The sequence below is a fragment of the Felis catus genome, chromosome A2 (assembly GCF_018350175.1).
Source record: "Felis catus isolate Fca126 chromosome A2, F.catus_Fca126_mat1.0, whole genome shotgun sequence".
NCBI lineage: Eukaryota > Metazoa > Chordata > Mammalia > Carnivora > Felidae > Felis > Felis catus.
Window position 1 is genome coordinate 146,429,879 of NC_058369.1, and position 20,354 is coordinate 146,450,232.

The following is a 20,354-nucleotide window of genomic DNA, read 5'->3' on the forward strand; positions in this document are numbered from 1 at the left end:
TCTTGCTTCCTCCCTTGTCTCCTTTCTCCTGAAATATACACCCCTATAAAGCACTGAGCGTATCATCTAGACCTTGGCCATCACCACTGCTGAGGCGAAGCTGAAGTTATACATCAACAAAGCACCCACCATCATGTGGGGGGGGGGTCACAAGTTCCCAGGCCTTGTCACCCTTGACACACTGACAAGGAAGTCCTGCTGTGATGTGTTTAAGGGACAGTCGGCCCCTGCTTGAACGAGAGCAGAAACCCAGGCCTTCTGTCCAGAGAGCTAAGTTCGGTCCCTTACCCTAATTGGAAGGGCGTCCTGATTTTTTTTTTTTTTTAATTTTTTTTTCAATGTTTATTTTTTTTGGGACAGAGAGAGACAGAGCATGAATGGGGGAGGGGCAGAGAGAGAGGGAGACACAGAATCGGAAACAGGCTCCAGGCTCTGAGCCATCAGCCCAGAGCCCGACGCGGGGCTCGAACTCACGGACCGCGAGATCGTGACCTGGCTGAAGTCGGACGCTTAACCGACTGCGCCACCCAGGCGCCCCCGTCCTGATTTTTTTTACGCGGAGACTGTGTGCCTTCTTGGGCGATGCGGTGAAAAGAGGTATGCTTTCCAATCCCCTCCGTCTCATGTGGCTCCCCCAAATCGTCTCAACAGAGAGTGCGAGAGAAGTGGGCAGATCTCAGCATAGTAATAGCAAACAACAAATGAACAACTATGTACTTTAATCTTCAGCATTCATAATTGCACAGAGTGTCACGGATCACTTAAATAATACATGTCCGTTAATCTAATGAAGAAACCAGTAAAGTAGAACGTTTGGGACGGTCACTTGAGCATGTAAAAACTGTCTGCGAGTGACACTTAACACACAAAGAGCAGAAACAGAAGAGGTCTTTGAGGGGTAGTTATTTAAAATCCTTACCAACAGGCAAAGCACCATGGAGAAACACACATAAATATATTCAACCTGCCAGACGCCTCAGCTAAACGCGCAGCGATTCTAATAGGTTTGGCTACAGCGACTTTCCACATATATACAGTAGGTTCTAAAACACTAGGGGGGTTTGGTGATTGGAATGCAGTGTAGGAACAAAGGGGGACTATCGTCACTTTCAGAACAGAATTGAGTGGGGAAATCTAAACTCCTGACCAGTCAACTTTAAAATGGCATAAACAGAACTTTGTTACAGAGAGAGATGGGGTTTTTTTTTTTTTTTTTCCCTTGAAAATGTATATGTGTCATAAATGGCTGAAAATCTTGTCCATGCTAGGGGAAAGTTGAGGGTGGAAAATTGGCATTTTTAAAAAATCTATGCTGTAAAGAAAATAAAAAGCCAGAGCATTCTGGCATTAGCAAAAGGCTGAACTAAGTTCTCAGGCAATAAATTTATGGGGAAACATGACAGGCTCCTCATTAAAGCTATGTGTACGTTGGCTGAATTTTATACAAGATTCTTGAATCTTGTGGAAAATTGGGTACGGCTTGACATCTGAACAATGTCCCTGGTTTGTTTGATTTCTAAAGCATCGGAATATGTTGCACTTTGGAAATCAAGTAGAGAAGAATAAACACACTAAAACAGAACTGGGCTGAATCTTAAAGTTATTTTTCCATATGTCTCTATGAGATATTTATTACCTTTGTTTCTCTTACAAACTACGCACCACCCCCCCCCCCCGCCATGCTAGAAATACCGCGGTGCCTTCTCTTTTTCCAGTTGTTTTTTTTTTTTTTTTTTTTTTTTGGTGGCGAGAAAATGGTCCCGTTCAGGCAAATCTTACCCAGCAGCGGTAACCACCTAAGGATAGGCAATTTTCAGTTGGCTTTTCAGAAGCTGGTTGCCATGACAAAGAGGACAATTTATTCCTTGGTCCCTTATCACAGCTACAGATCACAGACCATAACAATTAACAAGGCTCTTTCCCTTTTCCTGATGATTTCGGAGTTCCTCATCCTTACCTGAGGTCTTTTGTTCCCCCAATTAAATGGAATGAATGTCAGTCATCTAGCAATTCAATTAATGCTGATTCAAAATTCTGGCCCAAACCAGCATCTATAATCACAACCTCCTAATCACAGCTCAGTCGTGAGAATGAAAAGTAAGCAGGAAATTGCACTAATTACTCAATTAGACTCATACTGTATTTTTAAGCCAGGGCTTAAAGGGGCTGTCGGCTCTGACAAAGGACCTCGGAGTCGTCCTCACCATGTGTGCCTGCAGTGGCCCGATTGAGGCTGATGTTTTCAAGTGGCCATAATTTCTATCCATCTAAGACGGACGGACCTGAGCTGGGGAATGGAAATTTACAACCGATAAACCAACCATGAATGAGGGGCAGGTCGGGGAGGGCAGGGGGGCTTCACCGGCTCTTAACACAGGCCCGTATAAGGGACAGGGCTCTTCTGGAGGAAGCCGGTGGCCCATGTGAAGGTGGCTGAGCACACGTCAGCACAGTGCTGGTTCCAGGAAAACATCTGGTGGGGAGCAGCACTCAGGAAGTGTGAGAGTGGCTCTAGCAAACCTCAAGATTGAGCAATGCTCAAGGTGCCAGCCTCCAAACTCACCACGGAGCCTGCGGCGTGTGCCGGGCAGAGAGCTCCTCAGCCAGTGGGCCCGCCCCTGGGGGGGGGCTGAAAGCTGAGAATCATCCACCCCCAGGGACAGCTTCTGGAGCTGCAAAGCCCACCTGGGCAACCTCCACGAAGCCAAGAACAGCGAGTGAAAAAGAACTGGCTGGGAAGAACGTACCAGATGTGCCCGAAGAACTTACAAAACAATGCAGGATATGAATCAATATAAGCTGGACCTAAGTAGAAAGAAAGAAAAAAAAAAAGCCCCAAAAATTAGACTCTTTTTTCTTACTCAGGTTCAGAAACTTAAATATTCTGTAAACAATAGGGAAGACACTAGAGCCTGCCTGCCTCTGGTTTTTGTAACACTCCCCCCGCCCGAGTTGGATGCAGGAAGGGAGGCGGACGCAGAGGAAGGAGGGCCCATCGCACATGGCGTCGTCTTTCCTCTGCAGCAGTTGCTGAAAATGACCAACTTGGGAACTGCTCAGGGGTTCCGAAAGGAGACAAAGTATTTATTTGACTAAGACAGGCAAAGTCTTTACTTCCAGGGTTTGCCTTGCAGGTGGCCACTGCTGAGCGAGCGGGGATTCGGGGGGCCACCAGGGCCCCTGGCGGGCGGGTGCTGACCGCTGCGGGTGCCTGGAACCTTGGAGTCTCTTCCGGAGGCATTAGCTTGGCTCAGCCGGCCTGCAGGAGGCAAGAAAGCAGGGAGCAGAGCTGCAAGAATGCATTACTCCAGGGACGATCTGCCAAGTATACTTTTAAGCTAATGAAGTCGTACGGGATAACCACTTGCAAGCTAATGAAGCCCTATTCAGCATCTACTCTAGGCTAAACCCTACTCTTCATCCTTGGAGGTAGAGAAGGGGCAGGGACGAAAGGAAGCCCAAGGAGCTTTTTTTCCCCACCCCCTTCCTCTCCGTTATCCCAACCAACTTAGTCTGGCCTTCATTTCTTCTTGGTAGAGACGGGTACAGGAGTGATTAGGGGAAAGACAAGAGAAAGTAGTGTGCTCAAGGGAAGGTTGGACGTGCTTTCAAGGTGCCCAGAAGCTGCAGAGGGAAACAAAACCTGTGGGAGAGGAAATCTAAGTGCCTCAGCTTAGCCTCTCAACTCAGCCTGAAATACATACCTTATCTGAATGATAAGTCCTTTCTCTCTATTGGCAATGCCTAATTCTCCCCACAACCTGGGATCACCTCCCCTTGCCCCCGCCCCTCCCCGCACGGCACCCGCACACTCCCCATGCCCTGCAAATAACGTTAAGAATCTGAATATAAGAGATCAAGCTTTTCATATGACGATATTCCAAGCCGCAAACCTCAAAACGTTCTACACAAAACGTTCTCTACCCAAAACGTTATCTCTACAGGTCAAAATATCTTACTAGGATGGTCCGGAGGACCCTGCTCCTCTTCCAGGTAATATTCTATCTTTTTCAAGTCTTCTGGGGTAAATCTCCATTTATTCTCAGCTGGTGGAGGCGGCACCTTGGGGCTGGATCGTTTCCGGGCAGAGCCAGAAGGAAGGGGCTGCTGGCAAGATGCTGGCAGGGAACCCGTAATCAGTCCTTCTGGGAATTTCTGAGCTAAGACTTTTAGACCTAGGTGTGGAAGAGCATCAGAAAAAGCGGCATTAACACGGTGAGGCTACGGTGAAACCTGGAAAGCTGGGAAGGAGCCTGCGTGTCTCCCGGTCTTCGGTCTGCTGGCCCAAGCCCCCACCAGGACGTGAAATCTTAACTGCTTCGCCATTAAGTAAATTACACGAGAAACATGGTGGTTAGGTGGGATTCTGTGAATTCCCCCAGAAATCCTTCTGCGCCAGTCTTCGGCCTTAAGGCTTGCTTACAGAGCCCCAAAGCGACAGCATTATTTCTGGAATTAAAAACACGTGCCGATGGAGCTAACGGAAGGTTCACCTAACCCCTGACCCCTTGCAGGCAGCACGGTTGTCTCTCTTTCCAGAATTCTTAATTCTGCGCGTGGAGAGGAAAAGGGTGACGGGGGAGGGGTTGAAGGACTCTGAGTCCAACTCCCTGTCTTTTCAGTCCTAAGCAGAATACAGCCCACTCACCTCCGGAAAGCATGAAGAGGTTCTCAAATCCCCGCTCACACATGGTGGTGGCCGCCTGGCTGGCCAGCCTCTCGTCGTCGTCGTACAGAATGATGATCTTGCCGTGAGCATTTTTCTAAGAGTCACATGAGTTAAGGTCCCCCCCACACTGAGCTCAGGCTCCTAGACTCCAAAGAAACCCCCAGGGAACAAAGAACCGTCAAGGCTCCCCTTTCTGAGTTCAGAGAACGTCGGACAACCCCATCACCCCAGCAGTTACTGGATTTTTTTCCTCTCGTGGAAACCCCACAGGCTGGCAGTCTTATCTTTTAGAAACTAGTATTACCACGGTCCAAGACAGAACCAGCTCCCTGCTTGATGCCTTTTGATTCTTGGAGCTTCACAACCTTGGAAAGTTAAGTATTAACAACCTCCATTCCACAGGTGAGGAAATAGAAAAAAACCTGTGTGCCCCGCGTGTCTACCGTGGCCTTATTTATAATAGTAAAAAAAAAAAAAAAAAAAAAAGGGAACCACCCGAAAGCCCACTAGAGAGGAACAGTTTAGTAAATCACAGTAGAGTATATAAGATGAGATAATGTAGTGCAACCAAAAAGGAGTTGATAAAGAGCGTGGGGAAATACACTATACTACGGCACGAGGAAGAGTCAAAATTCTAAAGTATATACACAGTATGATTTCTACTCTGGTTTTCAAAAGAATACATAGAGGACAATCTGAAATAAAGTATGCAAAAAACATCATCGGAGCTGTTCAGTGGTGATTATCGGTCTTCCTTTTTCGATCTTCCCGAATTGAAATTATTTTCTATTTGTGTAATTTTTGTAGGCAAAAAAAAAAAAAAAAGTAAAATTTTAAGAAGGGAAAAATTTAAAACAGAGGGGAAAAAAATTTCCTTAAGTTTTACTTGGGAAAGCTTTCTGGGGGAAAAAAACAAAAGTCTTAGGACTAACTCTCAGTAGATCACAGCCTTTAACCGAATGTGTTTTGGCCCACTGCAGGATGGCTTAGAAACATCTGCCGGGACAGTTAGGATACTCAGCAAGCGCTAAGAACCCAAATTCTAAAATATGCTAAGTAAGCTAATTAATATCAAAGGTCCTTCACAGAGGTTTTTTTCCCTAGGAGCATGATTCATGGCAAGTTCAACTCGTACGGTCCTCAAACCACCCAACTCCATAAAATGCAACAAAGGATACGTATTCAAGAATGTCATTTGAATAAGGGTTCATTGTCCTAGACAGAGTTGCGATGGGGTAACTGTAGGCTGCAGAGAGAAGAAAAAGCTTAGGACGTTTGTTGCTTTCTGTACAGTTTTGCCCCAAATTCCTGCCTGGTTTAAACTCTAAGAGTTCGGGGGCGCCTGGGTGGCTCAGTTAGTTAAGCGTCTGACTTCGGCTCAGGTCATGATCTCGCGGTTCGTGGGTTCGAGCCCCGCGTCGGGCTCTGTGCTGCCAGCTCAGAGCCTGGAGCCTGCTTCGGATTCTGTGTCTCCCCCTTCTCTCTGCCACTCCCCTGCTCACGCTCTGTCTCTGTCTCTTTCTCAAAAATAAAGAAACATTAAAAAAATTTTTTTTCAAGTCTAAGAGTTCAAAGAAATACAGTTTCAAAATCAATAAACCATAAACGTGGACACGTTTTCGAGAGAAAAGAAACAGGACACTATGAACAAAACGTGAAGCTTCGTGTCACCGTTTCTGACATTTAGCCCCAGGCCGCGGGGCCATCTGAGAATGTCCCAAGCCTCTCTCAGAGCATCACGGTAGAGCCAACGTACAGGTTCCCATGGTGGATTTGGTTAACACGTCACTTCCGGAATTGCTGACCCTGGGATGTGGCTCAAGCTGGCCTGGACTAAAGAATGGGCTCTGTTCTTGGGACTGAGATGCTAGAACGTCCCCTCTCTCTTACCTCCAACGATGTGGCACTGTTGGTAGGAATCTCTGTCTCGCACATCTAGCAGCAGGAAGGGGCAGTCGGGATAAGGTCGGTCTTTGGTGTTGGGCTCGGCTTTCTTCACCAGCCCTTTGTCTAGATCCAGTTCCCCAACACCACTGATGACGCTGCAAGTGAAAAGCAGGTCGTCAGAAACCACTCAGGGGTGAGTGGCTCCAAGGTCAAATGCGTTTCTTCAGAATGGCGAGAGTGCTCAATGTCTTTCAAAGGGCGCGTCCGTCAAAGAAAAAGGAAAATGGATATGGTGTCTCAGTTCTGTCTCTGAATGCACGACCCTATGGATTCCTATTCTAGGCACTGGACCCCGAGGAAGGGACCCATGTGTCCGTATCACCTTCAGAGAATGCATGTTAGGTCATTAGCATGGCTGAGGGGACAGAGACTGTAGGGCACATGCTGCCTCCAGCAACAAGAGCAGCATTCAGAGAAAAGAAAGAGGCCACCAGTTGATCTGATGGAATGTGAGGAGTGTAAGAAAGCAGAGCGAAAGGGAAAGAATAAGGTTGATAGGACAGGAAACGCGGAGGCCTTCTACGCCTGTCATACGTAATACAAACCAACAGCAACGTTTTAATGTATTCCATCTACTTATAGGGTGACCTAGCCGATGCGTATTTTGAACCTTAATACCGTCAATAGTTATCTGTACTTATTCCCAGGTTATAGGTCACAGCGTTGAGGTTGAAGAGGCTTCCAGATTTGGTGGCATTCGTATAATGAGACAGAGGAAAAACAAGGATCGAAGTGAGTGAGTTCACCATTTGACAGTTCTGTTTCTAAGGTCGTAAGATCGGTCGCCGTATTCAGATTGGAGGCGAAATGTAGCAAAAACACGAATCAAAGGAATAAGAGGAGTAGGCGTTATGAATAAGACGGCAGGTAGTGAAATATCTGTATTGGAATGAAAAGAGGACTCCTTTGCCAGGCAACTGTGAAGGCTCGTGTGCCGGACCACATGCCAGCACGCACTGATGTCTCCTCTCCCGGCACGGCACATCAAATTCTGCGTCCAAACCTCGATGCCACTCGATGCCACAGAGCGCATGTTTCGTTGAACCAAAGGAGAAGAAAATCTGTCTCATATGAAACCGCGTCCTCAACGGAAGTCCCGTGGGTCCATCTCGTAAATGCAATTTTCAAGTTCTTGCGTAAAAGTAGTCACAGAAAAATTAACAGCGGTACCGATGATAGCAATTCTTTCTCTGGTAGACCTGGTTTCTCGACTACAGTTGTTTTCGCCATCGTAGAAGGGATGGTTGGTTATGTGCGGAAAATCAGCACCGTCTCATAATCAATGCCTAGTGTTTGTGAGAAAAGGGTTGCATCACAGCAAGAAGGACCCATCACATGCGGTTTGCAAATCGACACCGAGGGCTGCTTCCCTGCTCCTTTGCACCTGTGTAATAGCAGAGTATGGTGTAGGGCACTCTATTTTTCTTCTGATCTCAGACAGGGTAATTATAAGCTGCAGCAGACAGAAAAGGGGGTGGGAGTGGGAATCAAAAGATAGGAGATGTAAAGCTGAGTCCTAATAGCAAACCTGCACACGGGAAGGCTGAGAAGAATGGAATTAAGGAGCGAAAATTAATGCTCTCCTATCAATATATTCTTACCTAAACGCATCGAGATGCTCTGAAAAGATTCAGGCGATGGCATTTATATCAAGAGAAAATAGAGGGGCTGGGATGAATATGTGGGACTTGACTACTGCCAGTCTGCTTCTAAGGCGATTATATCACTGAAACTGGTACCCAGGTTAGTATGAAGTAAAATACAGTGAAAACATGAATCTGATTAGCATACCTCTGCAGAGTCGAGCGACTGGAATCCCCGGCTCCCGCGCTGTTTGTGGACTGGACAGGGCTTGGCGACTGCTCCCCGGGGCTCCGCTTCCCGTTGGTCCTGGCACTGACTTCCCCATCGGGCTCCGAAGTCGCAGAATCATTGTCTAAAATTTGCAAATGAACAGGTATATTGGACCTCAGGGTTGATTTCACTTGTGGGGCAGTCCCACTGAAATGAGGTCAAGGCAAGGAAATCCTATCACGGTGATTAAACTGTCCCCTAAGTTCTAACACGTAAGTTCTCAAAACGTAGTCGCGGATCCCAGGAGTCCCCAAGACCCTGTCAGGGGGACCTGCGAGGTCTCTTTTACCGGGGTGATATTTGCCCTCAGGGTGCCAAAGAAACAGTGGCTAAAACTGTGAGCGCCTTAGTAACACTCAGGGCAGAGGCACCAAGTTTGATTAGGAATTATCGTATTTTTTTCACCAACACGAACGCACTCAGTTAATAAATACAGCGGTCACATTTTAGCCAGTCCCTGATGGAGCTGCGATAATAATTCTATTAAGTCTCATCTTTTTTTTTGTTTTAAACGTTTATTTACTTTTGAGACAGAGAGAGACAGAGGATGAACGGGGGAGGGTCAGAGAGAGAGAGGGAGACACAGAATCTGAAACAGGCTCCGGGCTCTGAGCTGTCAGCACAGAGCCCAACGCGGGGCTCGAACTCACGAGCCGTGAGATCATGACCTGAGCCGAAGTCGGACGCTTAACCGACTGAGCCACCCAGGCGCCCCTATTAAGTCTCATCTTTAAGTATACGCCTTTTTAACATTGTGTGTAATGACATTGGGGGCCCACATACGGTAAGTCTGCTCCATACCAAGATAACCAAGATACCACTGGGGCCTTGAGGGAAAGTGTTAGTGTGATTATTGCTGCTTTTGCCCTGCACACCATTTTTACCCGGAAGAAAAACTGACAGGAAAATTATAGTTACTTAGACTCGTGCACGTGGCAGACATTCTCTCAAAAATGATCTAAGTGAACTTGTCGTTTCAAGGAAAAAAAACAACTGATGGGCTCTGTTGTAGCGACTAAATCCTACCCCAAAATCAGAGTTTTGGAAACTAGCTGCCCTCAGGAGCTTGGGTGCCTCCCCGTACTTAATGACTTTTCTGATACAACAGGCGATGGCGTTAATAAGTGTGATTTTTTTTAAATTTTTTTAACGTTTTTTTATTTTTGAGACAGAGAGAGACAGAGCACGAACGGGGGAGGGGCAGAGAGAGAGGGAGACACAGAATCCGAAGCAGGCTCCAGGCTCTGAGCCATCAGCCCAGAGCCTGACGCGGGGCTCGAACTCACTGACCTTGAGATTGTGACCTGAGCTGAAGTCGGAGGCTTAACCGACTGAGCCACCCAGGCGCCCCAATAAGTGTGAGTTTTTAGATGTTGTGTAATGAACAAAACTTGTCAGTATTTGGAAGATCTTCCTAACTCGGCGAATCAATATTTTCCAAGTGGCCAAAGAGTGAGGTTATAAAATTATGCGTGGGTAAAAAGCTTCATTCAATGAGCGTAAGGTAATGGAATCCAAACCATGCACTGATCCGGTTTCAGATTCCACGTTACAACTAACCTTTAAGAAGCTACCGGTTGTCAAGTTTCAGTACAGCCTCAAAGATGTGTATCCATAATTATCTGAAAGAGCTATTAAAAGATTCTCTCTTTTCAACTACAGGTCTGTGTGAGGCCAGATTTCCTTCGTATACTTCAATCCAAAGAGCATATTGCCACAGAGTGAACGCAGAAGATATGAGAATCGGCTGTCCACTCGTAAGTCAGACGCGGAGGTTTACAAGAAGATGGGAAACAAGGCCATGCTCAATAAACTTTTTGTTTGTTTGTTTTGGAAACACAGCTATTTTGCCTTAAAATGCTAGTTATGCGTGTCATGGGCTCAATATCACTATTTGTAAGTGAAATAGTGAATACATATTTTTAAGCTCTCAGTTAAAAATTTTTAATGCCCTAAATATCGAAAGAGGGGCGCCTGGGTGGCTCTGTCGGTTGAGCGTCCGACTTCAGCTCAGGTCACGATCTCGCGGTCCATGGGTTCGAGCCCCGCGTCGGGCTCTGGGCTGACGGCTCAGAGCCTGGAGCCTGCTTCGGATTCTGTGTCTCCCTCTCTCTCTGACCCTCCCTCGTTCGTGCTCTGTCCCTCTCTGTCTCAAAAATAAATAAACATTAAAAAAAATTAAAAAAAAATAAATATCAAGAGATATAATGCACCCACACAAAAACTATTTGAGGTCCTCGATAATTCGGAAGCGTGCGGAGGGAGACTGTACCAAAACGTTCGAGAATTTGCTGTTTCCACTGGTATGATGAGCAAAGAAAGATAAGAGGCCTCGTCATTAAAGAGGACACTAAAATTTATTTTTCATATGATATAATCTACCTAGAAATTTCAGGAGAATCCTCTGAGAATAAGGAAAATAAGCGTGCACGTAGATAAAGAAAAGAAATACGAACAGGCAAACAGTTTTCCCCACCTGCCAATTAGAAAGGAACATGAAGAGCATCTCATTCCCAGTAACAACAGCAGATATAAGATACGTTCTCCTAGAAAACAGGACTATTAAGAAATGCAAAGGGCCCGTACAAACTTACATCCTTTATAGGTCTTAGACAAATTTTACTTGAGAGACATTACAGAAAACCTGACTGAAGAGAGTGATGTATCTTCACATTCCTGACTGGGTGACAAAAGTGAAACGATGTTAATCCTTTCCAAATTTCATTTTTCGTCCTAAAACAATCCCAATGGGGTTTTTGAAAAGCTTAAAGGGATTGTACAAATGAGAAGGAAGAAAAAAAATACACACACACACACACACACACACACACACACACACATATGTACATACGGGTAATTTGGAGAACATGCCTTACCGAATAGTAACATATGTGGCAAAGATAAATGATCAAAACAACACTGAACCACAAACCAGAGCGACGGGGATATAAGAGAGAACACAGAAACAAATCCCAGAACATACATAAGAGCTAACATATATTAAAGGTAACATCGCAAATGAGTGGGTGAAGGGAGAACACTTGCATAAATGGTTGTGGGGTAACGTGTCACCTCTCTAGAAAAATCAAATTTAGATAACCCCCTCACATCATATGCCACAATACGTAACAAGTGGATTGATGTAGGGAGAAAACCCAAACCACCAAGCAAGGTAATAGAAGAAAATATAGGTGAATAATTTATCTTAGCTTGGATTTTACGAGTCTAAGGCAATAAAAGAAAGCACAACGCGAAAGGCTAATAGATGTAATCACATAAAGATGCAAACCTTGTGGATGTCAAAAATGAACACCAAGAAAATTAAAAGGTGAGTAACAAATTAGGAAAAACATCTATGACATATATGCATTAGAAAAGCTTAATATAGTGAATTTACAGAATTAAAAAAAAATTAACTAGTGCTTTAATTGGAAAAAGATCACGTGCACCAGGTAAAAATGCAAACAAGATAAATTTGTTAATATGGAAAGGAAGTCCCTTCCCACTCCTGACCTCTAGGCCCTCAGGCCCCCTCTTCCAAGGGAAACACCTGCACGTATTTATGCCTCCCTCCAGAAATAAAACAACTACGTACTTCTGCACATATCTTATTTCCTCCCCTTTTTACATATCGGAAGAACACTATCCATACTGCTCTACACTTAGGTTCTTGGTTTGGTCGTTGTTTTATTTTTACTTAACGATGGAGACTTGGATTTGCAAACTTCACACCGTCAAGTGAAGCCTTTTCTCGTTTCCAAGGCTGTACTTGTTTCCAATGTTTAACGAGACCCTAATGCACGGAGCTTTTCCAAGTCGGTAAAAGATGAGTGTTCCGTGAGAAAAAAAAGAATGGGGAAGGACAGGTAATGTTCTCAGAAGAAGAAATGTGTGTGGCCAATAATCGCACACATGCACAAGGCTCAGTTGCATGCCCGGAGAGATTCAAAAGAAAACGACCCCATACTACTTTTGACCCATCAAGTTGGCAAGCACGTGCAAAAATGATAATCCTTCGGCACCGCCTGGGATGGGGAGGAGCAGGTCTTCTCATTTATTTGCTGGGAATGCAAACGGGGAGAACCATTCGGGTTCATTCGGGAATGCAAACGGGGAGACAGTGCGGAATCAGCGCCTGAGCGTCTGAAAACGGTTCCGCCCTTTGACCATCTGCAGCAAAATTTATCTACAGGGAATAATCAGAACCACACTCATGTTTACGTATTTACACAGCAGCATTATTTTAGAAAAGTGGAAAATCAGAAAAGCTGTCACGTCCGGTAGGAGAATAGTTAAATCAGTTATGGTATGTCCAAAGGACAGACATTATATGACGACACAACCTTTACGATCAAGCTTTTGAAGTCTGTTCAATGACACAGGACAGCAGGCATGATGAAATGCTAATCTGGAACAGCATAATTCAAAGGTATGCACAAAGAATATGGATTCGGGTGCGCAGTTCGGGGGAAACGTAGAGCAAAATGTTAACAGGGATTATTAGTTTAATTTTCTTCCTTCCATGTTTTTTGCAATTTTCTAATTTTCTAGAAATATACTTTGAAGTCAGGAGAAAACAATAAACATCACAAAAAGGAGGTTTTTTCCTCCTTCAAAAATAGCCAACATGCATGCAATCTGTTCTACAGGCATTCCTGAGTGAGTTATTATTCTGTGTAGAGCACTAGAAAAACACTAATATTACTCACACATTATGGTGTCCTACTTTACAAGAGCCTATTTTGCTGTGCAAATTTATCTCAGAAGAGAAAATTGCATGTGCCCATATGTTCTGGTGCTGTAATCTCCATGAATTCAAGGACCAAATCCAGGTACTTATATAACCAGGTTAAAATTGGGAGTACTTGTATGAGGAGACTCAATTATCTCTGTTACAAAGAACCCTTATTTCTCTGCCGTGTGAGAGGCATCTGTCAAAGATAAATTCCTGTCTTTGTCAGATGCTCTTTATCCTCCCTAACAAAAACAAGCCCAGGGAAATGACAGTTAAGTTGCACAAAGCCAGTGTTCGAACTTCCTGAGAAACTGGTCTTGAAATCCGAAGTCAAATTCCTGGCCTGCCTCAACCTTAACAAAACATATTCGCCTTCAATAAACAGCCACACGTTGATGGTTGAGGGCCTGAGGATAGAATAGAGACCTTAACTCTGCGTATTCTTTTCACGACAGTGCCACTGAGAGGTTTAATTTTCGACTTGGCATTTAAGAAAGGAAACCTGGAGCTGGAAAGCTATCTTCCCAGCCCGGTCTCCAACCTAGCACCTACCTACGCCTCCCCAGGTCATCGCCAGGCTAGATGATGCGATTCTCCAAACCCACTCTCCGTGCCTTTGCTCAGGTTGCAAGACTGTCGCCCGTCCCTTGCACCTGTTCAGATCCTACCCTCTGTTATGGTCCAGCTCACAGGCTTTAAGAAAGCCTCCCTGGGTTTTCTAACTGGAAAGTACCCTTCCTTCTTCAGAACTCCCAGAGCGAAGACCCTGGTTATGAGCGGAGACTCGCAGATTTGTATCCTACCCCCCTCCCTTACTGGCTGTATCCCCTTGAGCAAGCCGTTTAACCTCTGAGGCTTGGGCTTCTCATCTCTAAGCATTTGTTTCTTCCAGAGTCTCTGGTAAGGTGAAGTACGAAAGCTGCGTGAAGTGCTTAGCAATGTATATTTAACGAATGATGACTTCTTTCTAATCCTTCATTATGAATTTCTGCCACGTTAGCAATTTCGCGCTTCTGTTCTCATTTTCCTCGCCCAACACGCACACATGCGCGCACGTGTGCACACGCGACTACCCGCTCCATGTGAGCAGGGTTGTGTCGTCTCTGCAGTCTCCTAGCACCTAATTCTGTGACCTGTACGTAGGTAGAAGGCACTAAAAATATCCGTTGGGAAAAAGTAATTGGTATATTAAACACACACAGAGCGTTTCAAACCACGAACACACACCAACCAACCCACCACACAAAAAAACATTAACAACTACAAATGTTAGAGCTGGAAAACCAGGTGGCTTTTTAAAAGACAGAAGAATGAACAATTAAAGCACCAGAGAGCATGTCTCGGACGGTAACGATCTAATTACAAATAGATATATCGAAGTCCCAATTCCCTGTGGACGCAAGAGCAAAGGTGGACAGGGCGAGAACTTCGGTCACACGGTCAATCGGTTATTTCCCCCACGTCCTCAATTCTCATTACCTTCTAGCCTTTGAATCTCTTCAGCTGTCACTTCCAGTGTTTGATCAGATAGGGAAGCAACCTGGATGACCTGATAGGAAAAAAGAATGAAATATGTAGATGTGTTTATGTTTGTTAGTCTTTGAACAGAGGCAATTCTGTCTTTAACAAAAGACGAGGAAACATCAAAGATCTCTTGTTTCAAGAAACTGTCAGGGTCCTCCACTGGAGACTAAATCTCAGGCCTCCTTACTTTTGAGGAGCGGGAATTACACCGCAGATGATCATTCCAGAAACACAGATTCGTTTAAAACATCACACAATAAACTTGAAAGTCCAAAAGGATAATTTAGGACAAGAAACATGCGTAAATGGTCATACACATTCCAGTCCCAACATAACACACAATACTTAACCGTGACAGAATTGAATCAGCAATTTGACATTCAATGAAGAAATCAATGTCTTATGAATATATATATATATATTTTTTAATGTTTACTTACTTTTGAGAAAGAGAAAGAGAGAGCGGGGGTGAGGGGGGAGGGACAGAGAAGGAGAGGGAGACACAGAATCTGAAGCAGGCTCCAGGTTCCACGCTGTCAGCACAGGGTCCCGATGCGGGGCTTGAACTCACAAACTGCAAGATCATGACCTGAGCCGAAGTCAGACGCCCAACTGACTGAGCCACCCGGGTGCCCCTGAATGTATTTAGCACAATACGGTATACCCCCCCCCAGTTTTTAAAGCACTTTTCACAGCTCGGCTCACAAGACCCATGATCCACCACGTCAATGAAACTCTAGAGACCAGAATTCCAGATTTGAAACATGAAATTAAAGCGTGCAAGGAAAAATACAACCTAAACCATAAATGCGACGATTTAAAAGTAGAATGCACATTTTACTTGATCAAATTCTTATCAAAGAAGATAGCTCACACCATCCTTGAATGAGCACACACTGCATACCTCTTAATCCTCCCATGGGTGAAATGTACAGACAGAAGAAACCCTTCTGCAAATATTACCTAGGGTGGAATTTAGAAGAACTCACATAAACCGGCACTCATGAGAGTCTTTACCCCAATGGGAAGATCGCTGAACTTACCAGCTGGGCAAAAGTTGTAACTTTCAGTCTCTTGAAAAGCTCATCTTTTTTGTATCTGTAATCTGAAAAGCAGGATAGGACAAATAATTTTGCAGGTATATTTTTCTTTCTTAGAGGTACTCGTTCTGTCTAGTCGTCGAGTTACATGGTATGATCTTCAAGTTATTTATATGCTTTTACATATGTTATCTAATATTTGATCCTCATGACATCCTCGGAATTAAGTGTGGCAGGTATGATTATCATCTCTTCATTTTTTTCTCCCCTTTGCTTCAGCTGGTAGGAGGCCTAGAGTTGAGTTTATAAGCCACCCTTTTGTGTCTAGTGACTTTACCCCTCATGTCATTTCATCCATTTGCCATTTTCCTTTCACTCGGCTATCTCTCTTTGGGCCGTGTTGTCTTGCATGCATGTTGTAAGCCACTTTCAATCCTTTGCAGAACAGAGCAAGGCATAAACGTCTGCAACTTACAGATGAGGACAGAGACCCAGAGAAGCTGAGTTGCCCCAGGTCAAACAGTTGGTGAGACATTTACACCCTACTATTCTAACCCCGTCTCAAAGAGAGAACAATTCTGTTCCTGAGGTTACAGATTACACTGGAGACACTGGGACAACCTTTTTTTCTCCCCGGGGTACAATGCTGGGCACAGAGTTCTTATGCCTGGTCCTGATAATCTTCTCTATCAGTTTCTCTGCATTTCCACCTTCAGTAAAAATCCACACGCTCAGTTGTACGAGATGAAAAAGTTCCCGAGATCTATCATGCAGCTGTGTGAATGTACTTAACACTACTGAGCCGAACACTTAAAAACGGTGAAGACGGTAAATTTTGTTATGTGTGTGTGTGTGTGTGTGTGTGTGTGTGTTTTACCTCAGTTAATTAAAAAAAAATCATGCTAAAACATCCATATTTATTCTGCGCTTTCTGGTTCTGACTCATAACTCAAAAGGGGGTACTTCTGCACTTGTCTTGTTAACATTTCTTCATATCACATCTGAATGGTCGTTTTAAAATTTTAGCCAATCTCACTTGAGCTAATACCTGTCCCGTGGAGGCATGCTAAAAGTTAGCTTCCATGCAATTTTCTGAAGATGACTGCCGATTCTAAAGAATTTTTGGCATTGAACTTCCCCCCCACCCCCTACACTCCACTACTCTTCTCCATTTTCATATGGGTGGTCACGACTCCTCAAGTATTGCCACATTATTTCAGAATCATTAAAGGTTAGATGGATAATTACTATGGCCTTCCCAGCAAAAAAAAGTCTCCTAAACCAAGACTCCTAGCAACAAAGGAAAGGATTAGAAGTATTTAAAACGATTTACCTGGTGTCTCTAATCATTTCCGTGAATTTTCTAAAAACGAACACACAATGAACACTTTGGAGGATGATGTTGGCTTGGTTTACCGAACACTTTACGAACCATGGTCAGGAAATAACAGTACGTTAAAAACTAGCCTTCTGTAAATATATCAAGACTGACTGTTACAACGAATTAAAGCTTCTCTGTTCTGAGACGCCTCAAAGAGAGCGATGTGGCTCACAACGAACCACTACTTCTAGAAAATTCTCAGGGTAGCTTCCCCCGGACACAACAAGGTAACAAACCTAGATGCAAAGGACCTTCCAAGACTCACCAGGATGCAGCCCCAGCAGGTTGGGCAGAAGCTTGCAAAAAAATCCAACTGAATAGCTACAGCATTCCTCTCAGTCACCACCGATTTGCCCACCAAAAGCCACTCACGTAAGTCAGAATGGTGATCAGTCAGCCAAGAAAGAGAGGCAACAGCTTTCGAGGGGTTTGCACTGCGGCATTCGTCCCCTGATCTTCTTTTGGTACAATTACAAAGTTTGAAATACTTCCCCAATTCTTCACATGCGCAGTACAAAAGGTACCCGTGCCAATCCCCTTTGACGACGTGCAGACGATCTCAAACCCAAACCAGGCTCTACCACATTCTACCCATTGGCATTTCTAGTACCCGCTAGGCACGAGACGCCCCACTGTGCATTTGAGCCTGCACTCTACATACCTGGTTCTTGTTTAGAAGGACAGCCATCACTGGGACTTTCTGACATTATTACTCAGAGATAAAAGATCAAACTAGACGTCTGACAGTAAGTTTTAAATGTTATGGCAAAGGACGACTGGGAACGCTCTGTCAGCCCGTCCTTGCAAGGGCGAACAGAGCTTTAAGAATGGAGCCTCTGCTCCCATCGTCGCTCCCCAACTCGGGGATGGAGACAAAAAATCCGAGTTGCAGATGCGTTATCAAGGTCTCCTTCTCCAGTAAGTCTGGAGTCTAAGTCTGACTCTCTCGAGTTACTGGAAGGACAGAGACCTGACTATCTAGGATGCTTCACGCTGGTGTCATCTAACCACCAGAAGCCAAGAATGGGCTTTGTGCGCCGTCAATAGGCACAGGGTGTCTGTTTTCTCGAGAGAGAGTTGAAAGAAGATTCAGATTACAAAGGAATTCTGCGTTTTCAGGGTTCTGTTAAAACACGTTATTAGCGAAGGGAAGCTGGGCTCACAGGGGAAGACAAATCAAAGGAAGTAACAGAACGAGGTTTGTGATTTCACAGAAAGACACGGCATCTAAGGTAACCCGAGAAAAGTGATGGATCTAGGGTGTCATGAAACAAGGCAATATTCTCCTCCCTTTCGACCCAAAAGAACATCTACAACAGAAAATGGGAAAAGAGAAGGAAATAGCTTCCAAAACGTAGATCTCAAACCAGAATCTGAAGTAATTCTAGTCGGGGAATCAGCACAAACTGTGTGTGAAACAAGGTGAGAGGGGCCTCCTGTCTTACTAAAAGGAAGTCCGAAACTTCTAAAGAGGGAAGCAAACATTTTCAAGGACTCTATTCTAGAGGTATTGGGGGGGGGGCGGGGGTGGGGGGGGGGGAAGAGAAGCTCCATTTCAAGTTTAGATATTAAAGAAATCACATTGCGCTTTTAAGAAATGTTTTCAACAGGGCTTGGCAATCCGGGCGGAACGGGGCGTTTTCAGGGGACAAATTTTGGTGTGGACGTGAGAACTTACGCTAAGCTACAAATGGACAGAGGAGGCAAAAGGGGACCTCAAACCCAAACAGAAGCAGGCCGGCTGAACTTTGCCTGCTGTGGATGAATTACGGGCGACGACAACGAAGCATGGGTGAGTAAATGAGACTTTTTTCCTAGTTGAAAACGTGACTGCATACTTAAAATATATACACTTGTGTCATGTATAATGGAATAAAGCGATAGCATCTAATATAAAGGACCCGAGAAGAAAAGGATACTGTGACGTGACACGTTAAAAACCAAATGTCTAGAACATTAGCCCTCATAGCGAGACGTGGCAAATAACAGAGTCGGCATAAAGCTGTTCCTGAGTCCACACTGATGGCTGCGGTTTCTCGATACCCCAGCAATTCAAAAGAAGCAGAAACATTATCATTTAAATGAAAAGGTCTGCTGTGTAATAACAGAAGTTCTGGTGAATTCTGGATTTGTAGTATTCTCTTCCCAAAAGATGTCTATTACCAGAGGGAAGTCCTGAACTGTTAACCATCAGAGTGCCTCTTTACTACCGTCAGCTAAAGATTCCCCTGTCACTGGGCTCTTCTGCTGAGGATATGAACAAATCCATCTAAGAAAATAGATGTTCCTACTTCTTTAATTCTCGCCTTGATGTGTACACTTTACATCTATTTTGGACACGGAATGAAAAATTATGCTTTTGTGCAAGGGTAACACACAAAATGACGAGTAGCATATCTTTGCAGATGAGTAGTTTTTAAGAAGGAACGCGTGAAATGTGATTTTTAATTAAAGGAAAGCGGAGACTGCAATGGATTTATAAGGCATAGCACCGCTTTAAGCTTTCTCCCTCACTCCTCTGTGTCTTTCATGGACATTGACTAATTTATACACACAAGGGTGTTATAAAATAAGAGATAATATTATCCCCATCTCAGGAATAGAGCAAACTAAGAAAATGGGAAAGATCATGACCTTGGAAAAGGTCGTGGAGACTGCAGTACAACGAAACCAGAAGCTTGGACTCTCGCTGCTTAAGTAGAACTCATCCAACACTAACATCTCCTATGGGATGGAAGTCGGTACACGGTGTTTCCCACATCCTTCTAGGCACCTGCCAGGCTCACCCGCCTCCCACAGCTCTCTGCGCGTGTCAGCTGTAGGGAAGGGTTAAGGTTGTGAATAACCGACTTCTAGATGGGCTCCACGATCCCAAACCTTCAATAGGGTTACTCACTTTTTTTGATCTCTTCTAGCTTCTCAGTGTATTTAGTCATGCTGTTACCTAAAAAGAGAATAAGATAGGCTTTTTAACGGAAGAAAATGAGTAACTCTGTAAAAACAGAATGGAGTACAAGTGTTCCCGAAGCCTCCCTATCCTGTTCTGACAGAACTACAGTAGACAAATGGGCCACACATACTTAAGAGTCTTTTGGATTATACAGCATCATTAAGTGATGAGGACTCAAGGAAAAAGTTTTGGCCAAATAAACACGAGGCAGTACGGATGATCACTTTATATTTAAAAAAATTTTAAACACTTAT

General features: G+C 44.5%; 1 protein-coding gene across 4 annotated transcripts in view; it reads right to left on the minus strand.

Moving 5' to 3' along the window:
* Positions 1 to 702: 702 nt before the first annotated feature.
* CEP41 (centrosomal protein 41) overlaps positions 703 to 20,354 on the minus strand; it is a 47,735-nt gene continuing 28,083 nt past the window's right edge. For all 4 annotated transcript variants that reach the window (XM_045052758.1, XM_045052759.1, XM_003983057.6 and 1 more), the window contains 9 exons: positions 20,047 to 20,094; positions 15,773 to 15,834; positions 14,685 to 14,754; positions 8,408 to 8,552; positions 6,560 to 6,711; positions 5,848 to 5,915; positions 4,649 to 4,763; positions 3,960 to 4,175; positions 703 to 3,259 (listed from right to left, as the gene is read on the minus strand). In XM_045052758.1, the coding sequence (XP_044908693.1) occupies positions 3,111 to 3,259; positions 3,960 to 4,175; positions 4,649 to 4,763; positions 5,848 to 5,915; positions 6,560 to 6,711; positions 8,408 to 8,552; positions 14,685 to 14,754; positions 15,773 to 15,834; positions 20,047 to 20,094 (1,025 nt within the window). In that variant the 3' untranslated portion in view covers positions 703 to 3,110. The remainder of the gene's footprint in view (positions 3,260 to 3,959; positions 4,176 to 4,648; positions 4,764 to 5,847; positions 5,916 to 6,559; positions 6,712 to 8,407; positions 8,553 to 14,684; positions 14,755 to 15,772; positions 15,835 to 20,046; positions 20,095 to 20,354) is intronic.